Source organism: Pteronotus mesoamericanus, unplaced genomic scaffold, assembly GCF_021234165.1.
Source record: "Pteronotus mesoamericanus isolate MK-2021 breed Mesoamerican mustached bat unplaced genomic scaffold, CSHL_Meso_final contig_246, whole genome shotgun sequence".
NCBI classification, from domain to species: Eukaryota; Metazoa; Chordata; class Mammalia; order Chiroptera; family Mormoopidae; genus Pteronotus; species Pteronotus mesoamericanus.
In genome coordinates, this window is record NW_026555104.1 from 10,268,515 (window position 1) to 10,282,022 (window position 13,508).

Sequence of the window (13,508 nt, forward strand, 5' to 3'; positions counted from 1 at the left end):
CCCCTCCCCTCCGCAGCAGCTTAAGTGATGACCCTCCCGCAGCCCGGCCGGTGTGTTCTGGGGACTGCCTCCCTGTGGTGACAAACTGCCCAGATCAGGCACTTTGGCCCTCACCGTCCACCTAGACTCAGCCTCACGGGGCTGGTCCTGAAACGGCTGAGAAATAGCCTTTCCCCCAAAGCCCGCTCTGACACAGGTTGGCAGGGCCAGGGTTTCCTGCGTGGCTGGACTGGAGCCCCTGCCCCCAGGTCCAGGCTGAGTCAGCTAGGTCCCTACCCCACCTCACCCCACCCCGCCCCAGGGGCCGAGAACTGCTCAGGGACACTCAAAGATCAAAAGTCCAGCTCTGCCCTGGCCAGTGCCGCTCGGCTGGAGGAAGCACTGGCCTGTAACCAAAAGGGTGCAGGTTCGATTCCCACTTGGGGGTGTGTACAGGAGGCGAACAATTGGTGTTTCTCCCTTGCATTGATGTTTCTCTTCCTCTCTCTCACTTCCTCTCCCTCTCTAAAAGCAGTGAAAAAAAATGTCCTCAGGTGAGGATTAAAAAAAGAAAAAGAAAAGTCCAGCTCCAACTCTGTTATCCTTCCTCAGGCCCAGGAAGAGAGGCATCCCACTTTAGAGTGTATGAGGTGGGAATGGTCTCAGATGATCTAATCCAGGGTTGTCCAACCACGATCGTCTGACAGTTTCGGACGTTGCTGAGAAAACCGGCTGGCAGGGCTGGCGAGAGAATGGGGTAGAACGGGCGGTATGGGGCTGAGCTCTCTGGCCAATTCTGGCTTGAAGAGGCAAGTACCACCTGATTTGAGTCTGCTTGGAGGCTTATGGCCCACATCAAAGACAATGCCTTACTGCTGAATCCGATTTCGCCTTTCAACTTCAGGCCCAGGCTTTTATTATGGCCTAGAAATGGCCACTCATTCTCTGGAAAACGGACTCCTGGATTATGGGGGTCAGGCCAGTCTCCAGGGTCCTGTTGACTTATGTACAGACGCACGAAGGATGGTCTGAGCACAAGGCCCTGATGAAATGCTGAACTACCTGGCGATGGGAGGTGTCGGAGGGCTGAGTGGTAACAACTGATTCTGCCTGGGCTGTTGCAGCCAGACTAGCACGGTGCCTTCAGGGAGCCGATCTCTGACGGACCCTCAGGAAGGGGCAACCAGGCTCTCTGCTTGGCTTGATGCAAGTCTGGCAGCCTTTCGCCTCCCAGCAGCTCAGGAGAAGAGAATGGGAGGTCAGATGAGGTCCGGGCTGGCCAAGCCCAGTACCAATCCCATGGCAGCTCAGGGGCTTCTGCTCAGCCCAGCAGCTGCCTGTGTGACCTGTGGCGGGCAAACCGGGAACAGGAAAATAGAGGGCCGCGCGGCCCCACGCCACGGGTGCCGGAAGATTCATTCCAGTGTGCTTATCCTGCTTTATTATTATGACTGGTACTGCAGAGCCCGGGGGTTGAGTCCACCACGTCACTCGCACTGTCCCCCCATTCCCACACGCCCTCCTCCCGCGACGGTGCCCGCCGTGAAGGAGTGACGGGTGGCCGCCCACCATGAGCGGTGTGGTTTTGGTTGGAAGCAGAGGCGCCAGCCCTCATGCTTCAACTGGCCCCTCAGGCATCACCTCCATCAGGAGGTCTCCTCTGCCCTGGAGGGCTTTATGTGATTGATGGCATGAAGGGTAAACAGACCCCTGTCCCAATGGCTCCCCCGCTGCCTGCCCTGGAGTCAGACCGGGTTACAATGCTCGAGTCGCAGGCTGGCACAGCCATGGATGAGGTGGGCGCCCGGGTCTAGCGAGACCACCTTATCCAGGGTGAACGCTCCCCTTGAGGGGAGCTGCTGGTGCTGCTGTGGGTGGGGTCCCAGGCGCACGCTTCCAGGTGATCAGCGTTCACTTGGCTCCTCTGGCGCTCTGTCCTCAGGTCCAGGCAGATCAGGGGCTCTGGGGAAGCTACTGGTATTCAGAGTGCGGATCAGCCTTCCCCAGTGTCCTGTGAGGGACCAGAGACAGGGTTTAGATTGGACACAGGGGACCCTCGACTCCTGCAGAAGTGACACAGGCTTTATTGGATGGGCTCGCGTAGGTATCTCCCTCCCAAGGTGGAGGTGGTAGACAGTGTCCAGGGAAGAGGGCTCTGGAAAGTGACTCTTAAGGCTATGGGGGAAGAAGTGAGCAGGGCAGGCTGGCCTGTGGCCCAGCCACAACTAGCCAACGAAGCTCTCTGGGCTTCCCTTTAGCACCTTTCTGTCACCATAGTTCCATCTATAAAATGCCAATGGAGGAGGATAAGGGGCAGAGAACAGCCTTGCTAAGAAGCAGTGTTAGCCTGACCCTCCCCTGCTGCCCCTCTGCCCTGCCCTCGGGAAATGGCTCCCAGAGGACCGGGCCGCCTGCAAGGGGACAGTCAGGCTGGGACTGAAACACCCCCACAGGAAGGGTTCCAGGAATGAGGCAGCCATTTCTGGTTGGGAGGAGAAAGAGGAAGAAGAAACTTTTGGGATAAAGGGCATATGAGCGTGGGTCCGAGTCCTGCGTTACCCGATCAGAATGGCAGGGATGAAGAGCAGGCCAGCTCCCAGGAGGAAGGGGAACCCCTTCATGAAGTTCAAGGTGGCAGGGTAGAGCGAGTTGAAGATGCTGGAGGCCATCAGCATGGCCAAGCCATTCACACAGGCCACAGCAGAAAAGAGAGCACCTGTGGAGAAATAAGCATCACGCTGTGGAGCCTGAAAGGCCTGGGTTCAAATCCAGAAGCCACTACCTAACAGCTTAATCTCTCAGGGTGTCACCTGCCTCGCCTACATCATGTGCTGTGATAAGGATTCAGTGAGGTCCTGCATGGAAAGCAGCTGGCATGCAGGGGCTAGGAAACAAATGGCTGTTATGGAAGCCATGTATTAAAAGTACATGTGACATCTTTCAGCCAAAGCCTGAGAAAAATGGTTTTTGGTTTCTCCTCTTGAGAATCATCTCCTGTCTGAGATTAGTTGTGGGGTCAATTCCCAGTTCCAACACTTACTAGCTGTGTGGTCACTGAACAAGTCACTTCTCCTTCTGGTTTTTTGTGCCCCCTCTATTAAATAAGGATGCTACCTATTTCATAGATGGTTGGCAACATTCAATCCCCATCTATAGCCCCTATCACAGGGCCTGGCCCCTGGAGGAAGCCAGTTAGTGAGGGCTGTCCTTCTTTTTTGTTCCCCTGGCACCTGTGGGCACAGTGGAAGTGCCAGATAAAAGGCTTATTGGGTGAATGAATGAAAGCCCCCAGGTCCTGGGGACAACAAAACTGACAGTGCGCTCTACTTGGCACCAGATCCTCCTTTCAGGGCGGACGGGGAGAAGTGGATGAGCCAGATGTTTCCAGATTGGGGTCTAAAGACCCAGAAGCCTGAGAAAAGCTATTTTTTATAGACAGACCAGCAGAACATTCAACTGTGTGACTGGAAGGGCCTGCAGATGACATTGAGAGCAAACCAGTCATGTACAGACGAGGAAACAGGCCCAGGGAGGGGGAAGGGCCTGCCTAAGATAACACAGCCAGTAGGTGACAGGGCCAGGACTAAAATCCAGACCCTAAGGCCTGCTGCTCGTAAAACAGACCTGGGTTTGCATCCTAGCTCCACCACTTACTGAGTGACCTCGGGTGAATCCATTTAACCCTCCAGGCCTCCGGTTCCTCATCTGTCACTTATGGACAACGAACCCTGCGTCGCAAGGTTGTTCCCTCCCTCTGAGCTTATACGTTCTGACCCTAGTGAAGCAGCAACTTCTGGCATCACCTCTTCCATTATATAGATGGAAAAGCTGAGGTCTGGAGAGGGCAAATCTTCTGCTTTGGTTCCCCAAAAGAACAATATTGTATGCTCTGCTAACTGCAAATTCCAACTCTGTGGTCTGAACCTCCAAGGCACTGCGGTCCCCTGCCAGCCCTGCGCAATCTGTCCAGGGAACACGGAGCATAAGGAACCAGGTGCCGGTTGGCCATGGCACTTACCCTGCTCGGACGTGCTCACCAGCTTGGAGAGCTTGGCCCGGACAATGGGTGTAATCACCAGTGACAGGAAGAGGAGCCCGTACCCTGTGAAGAAACAATCATCAGGGAAATGGGGTCAGGGAGAGGGCTGTCCAAGCAAGACGCGGCAGAGCTCCTGCACGTACCCCTGGGGGGACTCAGGCTAGACACAGAACGGACTTCTTTGATGGTGAGGAAGACAGTGACTAAGGAGGAATGGAGACTGCCCTTCTCAAGCGTTGGCCTACCTGCTACATCTTTTGTGATTGAACACTGATTCCCCACCAAAGACGTTCTTGTCATAACACCTCTGGTGGTCCTAGCAAGTATCACCCACATAGTAGGGGGATGACAGGGCACAGAAAACAAGCATGGACTTTGGAGGCAGCCCCGAGTTCAAAACCGGATGCCATTGTTTACTCTCTGTGTGCTTTTAGACCTGACTCCCACCTGTAAGAAGATAATAAGGCCTTTACCACAGGATGGTTCTAGGGAGTAAGAGACTGAATAATGGCCCAAGGTAGCAGATCCTAATCCCTGCGATCTGTAAATGTTGCCTTATTCCGAAAGTGGGTCTTCGTAGATGTGATCAAGTTAAGGATCTGGAGATGAGATTATCCTGGAGTATCAGGCTGGGTTCTAAATGATTCCTTATAAGAAACCCAAAGGAAAATTTGACATAGAACCGAGGAGAAGGCAAGGTGACCACAGAGGCAGAGATCACAGTGATGCAGTCAGAAGCCAAGGAATGCTGGCAGCCCCCAGGAGCTGGGAGAGGTGAGAAAGATTCCCTTCTAGAACCTCTGAAAGGAACATGGCCCTGTTGATGCCTTGATTTTGGACCAGTGATATAGATTTTTGACATCTTGCCTCCAGAACTGTGAGAAAATACATTTCTGCTGTTTTAACCCACCAAATTTGTGGTCATCTGTGACAGCAGCCCTAGAAAATAGATACATCAGAAAACACCTGTGAAGAGCACCACATAGCAAGCACACAGTGAATGCGCATTCCTTTTCACTTAGCATTTTGTTACTATTTCCTTCATAACCACTTCTTTCCCTTTTGTGACTACTGCCTCCTCAGGAAAATGGCAAACCCCTAAAGCAGTGTGCGCCACAAGAATTTTTAAAACATGCACTACCTGACTATTTAGTCAAAGGCACTGACCTCTTTTCCCTAAGATTGTCAAATTAAACAATGACAGCGGCCAATACAACAATAGCTGTCCAGTGTGAATGAATCACAATTATACCTAGTTTTTTGGTCAGATCGGCAAAAAGTATATATTTTTTGGTGTGTCACAGAATTTTAGTAATTAGTTTATGTGTGCCATGAGAGTAAAAGAAAGATTGAAAATCGCTGCCTTAGAGGACAGTGGATCCTCCTAAGTGGGTATATGATGAGGCGCCAGGGCCCTTCAGGTGTGAGGCCCCCAAACCCCACTCTGCTGAGGCTCCCCAGAGTGTGACAGCATCTTTATCATCTCTGCACCCGAGGCCTCTGAACGCAGCACCAAGTCCATGGGAGACGCTGGGGGCAGGGGAGAAAGGTACCTGGTCCCCTTCAGCCTCCCTGTCCAGGCAAGCAGCCAAATTAATAAATCTATGATTACTGAATGGCTGACTGTACACAACATAGTTTAGAGCTTTATCAAAATAATTCTATCCCTTTAAAAAAGCTAATTTCCTCACCCCCAGCTTCCCCTCTCCCACCAGAAAAGGGAAGAACTAACGCAAACAGGAATTTAATTTTCTGTGGTATGAGAAGACTAGATTTTCTAAAAACCAAAGAAGCTGACCAAGGATATTTGAGGTAGGTCCTGCGATTATCAGAGCAGTGAGTATTAAGACATTAACAGCATGGACTTTGTCTAAATACCATGAATATAGGCTGCGGGAGGCCAAGGATTGAAGCAATTAGTGTATGAGCCATACTTTTGTCTGCTGCTCTATCTTACTAATAATATTTATGATTGTTAATGTGGATTACTTTGACTATTGAAGTTTTATATTTTCTGTGTAACAAGGGTGCCATTTTTCTGAGTTTCTTACTTGTCTTCCTTCCAATGCAGGCTAGGAACATAATGTTTCCAAAGGCATAAACCAGCAAGTGGCTGGCCCTCAATTCTCACCCAGCGCCTCTGGGACAAACTCTCCCTGAGCCCACACACATTACCTGTGAACATAAGGGGTGTGCTGGTGGCAAATGCAAAGACCACCATCCCCAGGATGTTAAACGCCAAGCCAATCTCTGCCACCCAGGTGTCGTCCAGGCAGGATTGCAGAAGCCGCAGGCCCAGCAGGCTGGTGAAATACGGGAGGTGCCTAGCTGCAGAACCGTAGCCTATCAGCTTGGAGTCCCAGCAGAGGGGTCTGCTCAGCTCATAGATGGTCAGGATGTCCTGGGCCCCAAAGTGCACAGTGATCACCACAAAGATGACCAGTGAGTACAGGGCTAAATGCTTCCTGGACTTCCGCGGGGCTGGAGTCACGTAGAGCTGGACAATGGATCGATGGTGATGAAGTGTGAAGAGCCGGGCAGGTGTTGGCTCCTTCAATGTCTCACCAAAGCAGAAAGCAGCGTAGAAAGCCGTGAATATCAGCAAGGCCAAGGCCAACCAGAAGGGGTTGGCATAACCCTGGGCGTGGAGCCAGTGGCCCCCAAGGAGGCTCGCCAGCATCCCTGCCACCCCGATGCATGCTTCCAGCAGGGCCATTCGGATGGTTCGGCTGTGGTGGGAGCTGACATCTGCCACGGAGGCAAAGCTAGCAGCCAGGAGGCCACTGAAGTCGCCAAGGAGGGCACAAAGGATGCGGCCCAGCACGAAGTAGCCAACATGTAGCTGCAGCTGCACCACAAAGATGGACACCACAGCCTGGACCAACAGGCCCAGCGAGGCCAGCACCAGCAGCGGGCGACGGCCCACACAGTCACTCCAGGCACCCAGCAGGGTGGACGAGAAGAGCCCCACCAGGAAGCCGCCCACATTCGTGTAGAGCGTCCAGTGGGAGGTAAGGGTCTCCACTTCCTGTGGGAGCATGAGTCATACCAGAGTGTTCTTCCTCACTGTGGGTGTCCCCTCACCCCCCTCCCCGCCAAACCACCACCATCCTGGCAGGTACTGGGATGAGGGCTTTCCTTGGAGCCCTAAACCTTAGAGAATTTGAGTGCAACTCTCAAACCCTGGCACTGGAATAGAGTTATGGGAACTGGTCCTAGGTCTCGTCCCTAACTTTTAGCCCCTTTCGTTAACTCTCCAGGCTGGAGTAACTTGACACATCCACATACTGCACATCTCGGTCAGGCCCACCACCCAATACCCATAACCCCCTAGGGGGCTCCAGGTTCACGCCCGCCCCGCCCCGCCCCGCCCCGCAGCTGTCCCCAAGCCTTAGCCCAGGGCCGGCTCCCTGCCAGGCTCTCTGCGCTCCTCGCCGCGCCGCGCCGCCGCTACCTGCACAGTGGGGTTCACGCTGTGGTTGCTGCAGCCACCTCTGTCGTGGGTGCCATTGTAGCCGAGGTCGGTACTGAAGCGGTACCAGAGGTATTGCGTGGTGAGCGGGCCCTGCAGGACCAAGGCGAAGTTGGCAAGAAAGATGAGCGGCTCTACGGGGCCGCGAAACAGCACTCCAGGCGCGCGGTGGACGCGGGGTTCGCCCGGGGAGCTCTCGCGCCGCTCCATGCGCGTGCGGGGCAGTGCTGGCGCGAGCCAGACGACGCGGCTTTCTGCGCCTGCGCAAGGCCTCCCTTTTAAAGTCCAACCGGGGCTGGTTGAAGGCCTCTGTCCCGCTCATTCTCTCCCCCCGCCCTGTCTGGGCAGGCGAGGGCGGGGGTTTAGATCACAAGGTGACCTCGCGTGTAAACTGTGTAGTCCTCCTTCTCAGGCTCAAAAACACTCAGACCATTAACGAGAATATCAGTATTTAACATGTATTGATCGTTCGCTGTGTACTGGGCACTGTCCTAAACTGTGTGCTTTAATCTCCCAGCAGCCCTACAGGCTAGCCACTATGAATGATCCCAATCGGGATGAGATAACAAGGACAGGGGGCCCTCAAATCCCGAGTGAAAAATCACATGACTTCTGATACTTCTGCTGATGTTCCCCGGTGTAACTCAGAGTAGGTTAGAGTGTACCCTCGAGCTTTGTTTACTGCCTCTGTTCCATTACATAGTCTCTGCCAGTATCTTGGACAGACATTTACCACCCTTGCCTCTGTTTCGTCATCTTTAAAAATGGAGATGCTAATAGAACCTGCCTCAAAGAGATGCTGTGGAAGAAGAACGGTGTCTGGTACATTGTAAGTGCTATTTTTGTTATTAATAGGCTGTCACTTGCTCCGCTCCTGCCCTAGGATCTTTTCCTAGGAAATTAGTGTTGCTTTGGGGCTGGAATCTGGCTCTGAGATGCCCTCGGAGAAGCGGAGAAGGAGAGGCAGAGGAGGAGGAGAGGGCCGAGGCCCTTGGAGGCTGCTTAGGGTAGCCCTATGTTTCTGGGAGCTCCTACTCTAGGAACTGGGCCAGAAGGCAGTCAGACCTCCTGCCTGGGCCTGTTTTATTGACTGTAAAAGGGAACAGCATTATCTTTCTTCCTCATTTTCTCATTCAGTGCATTTATGGAGTTCCCTCTGTGTGTCAGGGACCATGATGGGGAACATCTGGGAACACAGCAGTGAAGGAAACAGAAAGGCTTTACCAGGCCCTGTAGTTTCTAGAATGCTGAGGGAGAGACCTCAAAGAATCCTACTAATCCATGTAAGATTTCAACTGTGGCAAGTGCTTTAAGGAGAGGAGCTGTGGGACTCCAGGGTGTTAATTCAGAGGCTTGGGCCTGGTCTGAGAGGGGCAGAGCCAGGAGTGGCTGGTCACCATCCCTGGCAACAGGACAGCTGAATGGATTTCTGGAGACGGGCCCTAATTCTAGTGGTGTTGGGGGCTCCATTTCTGGCCACCACGGCTGTGTTTGACCTTGTTGCTGGCTTTTTGACAATCCCCCACCTCCCCTGAGTCAGAAAGTGTTCCAGGCTCAGGTTAAGTAGATGCTGGCTCTTTACTGGTGGACTGAGTGATGGCCTCTACCCCCAAAGGACCACTGCCACCCTGTGGTTTTCCTAGAAATAGGAAATTCCACATTAAATGCAAGAGACTTTGGGTTGGTTCCCTCCCCTCTCCACTACCTACACAAAAGTTTGGCCCAGTTAGGTCAGCTACAGTAAGGGAACGGTACCCCACTGAAATCTTAGAAGTATTTCCTAAAGAACTAAGACTGAGCCCCAGCCAGGTGGCTCAGTTGGTTGGAGCGTTGTCCTATGCCAGAAGGTTGCAGGCTCCATTCCCTGTTGGGGCATGTATAGGAAGGAGGCAACCAATTGATGTTTCTCTCCATCCATCTCTCTCTCTCTCTCTCTCTCTCTCTCTCTCTCTCATCAATGAGTGTGACCTTCAGTGAGGAATTTTTTTTAAAGATTTTATTTATTTATTTTTAGATAAGGGAAGGGAGGGAGAAAGAGAGGGAGAGAAACATCAATGTGTGGTTGCATCTAGCACGCCCCCTCCTGCTGGCCTGCAACCCAGGCATGTGCCCTACACTAGGAATCGAACTGGTGACCCTTTGCTTTGCAGTCTGGTGCTCAATCCACTGAGCCACACCGGCTAGAGCTCCTCCAGTGAGGATTTTTTTTTTTTTTAAAAGAGCTAAGATTGAGCACTTGCTTTGGCAGCACATATACTAAAATTGGAATGATACAGAGAAGATTAGCATGGGCCCTGCACAAGGATGACACACAAATCCGTGAAGCGTTCCGTATTTTAAAAAAAGAAATAAAGAACTAAGACTAAGAGAGATAAGGCCAGGGTCAGTCAGCTGGAAATGGCTGTGGCTCATCCCAGAGTGGAGCCCACTAGATTAGAGGCTACTTCTAACTCCTTTAAAACCTAGCTGTGATCAGGTCATGGCTCTGCTCAAAACCATCCAGTGGTTTCCATTTAATGCAGTGAAAGCCGAGTCATTAGGACAGCCCTAAGACCGTGTGCCTTCTCTCACTCACTTCCCTACTTCGGCCCACTGGCTACCGTGGCCTCCTGGCTCCCCCTGCAACTTCTCCAACAGTCTCCTGCCTCAGGGTCTCTGTGTCTGCCGTTCCCTCTAACGGGAGTGCTCTTCTCCCAGATATCTATGTTATAGCAGGGTCTTTGTTTTCTTCACTACTACATTCCCACTACCTAGAAAAATGCCTGGCACATGGTAGATGTTCAGAGGGTGGTAGTTGAATGAATAAATGAACCCCTCAAGGAGAAAGGATTTCCTGGCTGGAGCCTCAGAGCACAAGAAGAGGTTGCCTTTGTGGAGCTACCTGTGGAGTCCAGAGTGCAAGAATCTATACCTAGAAGAAAGCCGAGAGATTACGTCTTTGCCTGCCTGCCGTCCCTTTTAAAAGAAGAGGAAATTGAGGTCCAGAGAGAGAGGTGACTTTATCCAGGAGGAGCTAAACATTTCTGCCCTTTCAAATCCTTAAAGGAAATAAGTGACTGAAAAGTAAAAGATCTGTAAATTTAACTCCCTCAGAATTAGAAACCTAAGTTAAAAGACAAATAACAAAATAGTCCTTTAAAATATGACAAAAGGTTAATATTTTAATTCTATGTGATAACAACTTAAGATCTCTCCCCCATCCATCAACAACCACATAAAAAAACTAAGCACTGAGAAGTGGTAACACAGAACTGAGTAGGAGACTCACATGTGAGCTCTTCTCCCACTTCTAAATAATAAAGGAAATGCTAAATAAAGCAAACGTGCCTTTGCTTTTGTTCTTTGTGGCCAACATATTAGAAGAGATTTAGTTTTAAGTGAGCCTGGTAAGGGCTTGAGTCAAACACATATTATTGAGGGAGTGTCAACCTACCTTGCAGGAAACAGTTTGGTAACATTGCATCAAAATCCTTAAGTTACCAGAAGAGAAGGGGAAGGGTCAAGTCAAGGAACATGTATAGAGGACCCATGGACAAAGACGGGGCTGGGGAGGATTGAAGGTGGGAGGTGGGGAGCGGGTAGGGCAGGGGAGAGTAATTGGGGGACAACTGTAATTGAACTACAATAAAGAAAATTTTTTAAAGACTTAAGTACTCTAATTCCTTTGATTCTCTATCCTAGGGAAATAATCTGAATTACAGAGAAAAGCCTTATGTGCCAAGATGGTCTCCACCACATTACTGACAATAGCAAATAAATAAATAAATAAATAAATAAATAAATAAATAAATGTAGGCCAGAGGGAAATGGTGGAATAAATTATAATAGATCCATTCAATGGATGTTAGCCATTAAGATGATATATTCAAAGAGATCGTAATAATATAGAAAACTGCTTGTCATTTTTTAATATTTTAAAAGATTTTATTAATTTATTTTTAGAAAAAGGAGAAGGGAGGAAGAAAGAGAGAGTAACAGATGTGAGAGAGAAACATCAATTGGTTGCCTCTCCTATGTGCCCTGACTCCTCCCTGACAAGGGACTGAACCCACAACCCAGGCATGTGCCCCAACCGGGAATCAAAGTGGCAACACTTTGCTTTGGAGGACGATGCCCAACCCAGTGAGTCACACCGATCAGGGCTATGTCATTAACTTTTATGTGAAAAGAAACAGAGGACTTTTATTATTCAGCCATGAAAAAGAATGACATCTTGCCATTTGCAACAATATGTATGGACCTAGAAGGTACTATGCTAAGTGAAATAAGTCAGAGAAAGACAAATACTGTATAATTTCATTTATGTGTGGAATCTAAAAAAACTAAATAAATCAACGAACAAAACAAATAGACTCATAGATAAAGAGAACAAACTGATAGTTGCCAGGGGGTTGAGTGGTGGTGGGTGGGCAAAAAGGTGAAGAGGATTAAGAGGTACGACCTTATCATTATAATATAAATAAGGCACAGGGATGTAAAGTACAGCATAGGGAATACAGTCAATAATATTGCAATAACTTTGTACAGTAACTAATGGTTACTGGACTTGTGGTGATCACTTCGTAAGTTACATAATGTCAAATCACTATGTTGTACACTTGAAACTAATAAAATATTGTATGGCAACTATACTATAATTAAGAGGCGCTTTAAATTTGAAAATTTAAAAACCCCCGAGGACTTTTTGTTCATATGGTACGCGTGTAGGTATGGAAAAGAATCGGGGGGAGTGAAGGATAGAAGACACTGCGCCAGATACTAACAGAGGTTCTGTCTGGGTGGGGGAGTGAGATTTTTTTTTCCTTCTTTTTCTTTTAAAAACATTTTCAACTCTTCTGATATAAACATGTATTTTTATCATGGAAAATATAAAAGTGTTTTAAATCCAGTGATGTTCCTCTACTTTACACCTATTCCGGCTCAATTGCTAAGGGTCAGCTTCATGCCCCTTAGTATTCTGGAGACATCAGTAGCAGCTGGCTTTGTCACCGGGCACTGTGTGAGTCCCACTTTCACCCCTCACCACAGCCTTATGATGATGTATCTATGGTTTAGGGAGATGCAGGAAAATGCTTCTTCCCACTCTGGGTATAGGTTTTCTCCTTAAACCTGTTCAGTGCTTCCTGGATCCCAAGATTAGTATATGTTAGTCCCTCTGCTGGGAATACCTTTCCCACCTTGCTTGGCATATTCAACTCTTATCATCCTTCAAGACCCACCCCTGTGTCATACTTCTGGGAAGAATTAGCCGTCTAGTCATATGTTTCCACAATAATGTGTTCATACATTTAACCCCGATTTTATACTTAACCTGATTATAAATGTGTGTGTACAGGTTTGTCTCCTCCCAACCCATGCCCACATCTCCCCTCTGGACTTGAGAGCGGGAGCCATGTTTATTCACCTTATATCTCCCAGCAACAGGCCTGGCATGCAATAAAATGAAATATTAAATAGGTTTGATGGCATGCACCCACTCCAATTAATTGATTGCAGTTGCCTGGATTGCTTCATTGAGATGGGTTATTTCTCTGGTTTGCTGGGAAGGAGTCCTGGATCCATTGGCTATGTCTGCCATGGTCTCAGGAATGGAAAGTATTGGCACTAATGACAGTGTTGTCAGCCCTGGAATATGTGCTCAGTGAGTTTTGTTGCGAAGCTTTGAGGACGTGCTTGCGAGCTGTGATGGTTCCTTCACTCCCAGCTGGGTAACATCTGCCTTCACTGCCTCTGTGGCGAGGTGATTGCAACATGGATTCCTCACTCAGATGACACTCTTGTAACTACTTACACCCAAAGCCTGGACTTCCTTTCCACACATGGCCAACCACAGCTCCTAAACTGCTGACGCAGTTTTTGTATATTAAGAGGAAGGGAGGAGGCCCTGGCCGGGGAGTTCAGTTGGTTAGAGCGTCATCCTGATATGCCAAGGTTGCGGGTCTCTCTAAAATCAGTAAGAGGAAGGGAAGAGAAAGCATGAGGGGAAAGCCAGTTCCTGCCTTTTGTTGCTTTTCATGT

The 13,508-nt window shown here is 49.7% G+C and overlaps 1 protein-coding gene and 1 non-coding gene across 2 annotated transcripts; one reads left to right on the forward strand and one right to left on the reverse strand.

The window, feature by feature from the left end:
- Positions 1-1,932: 1,932 nt before the first annotated feature.
- SLC46A1 (solute carrier family 46 member 1) lies at positions 1,933-7,751 on the reverse strand. The gene is given in 5 exon segments (XM_054573201.1): positions 1,933-1,990; positions 2,539-2,695; positions 3,998-4,081; positions 6,194-7,046; positions 7,473-7,751. Coding segments are annotated over 5 exon segments (1,380 nt in total). The 5' UTR covers positions 7,701-7,751.
- Positions 7,752-9,726: 1,975 nt separating this feature from the next.
- Positions 9,727-9,829, forward strand: LOC129070368 (U6 spliceosomal RNA). Its single transcript, XR_008529111.1, has one exon. It is a non-coding gene; the product is annotated as a U6 spliceosomal RNA (small nuclear RNA).
- Positions 9,830-13,508: the final 3,679 nt, after the last annotated feature.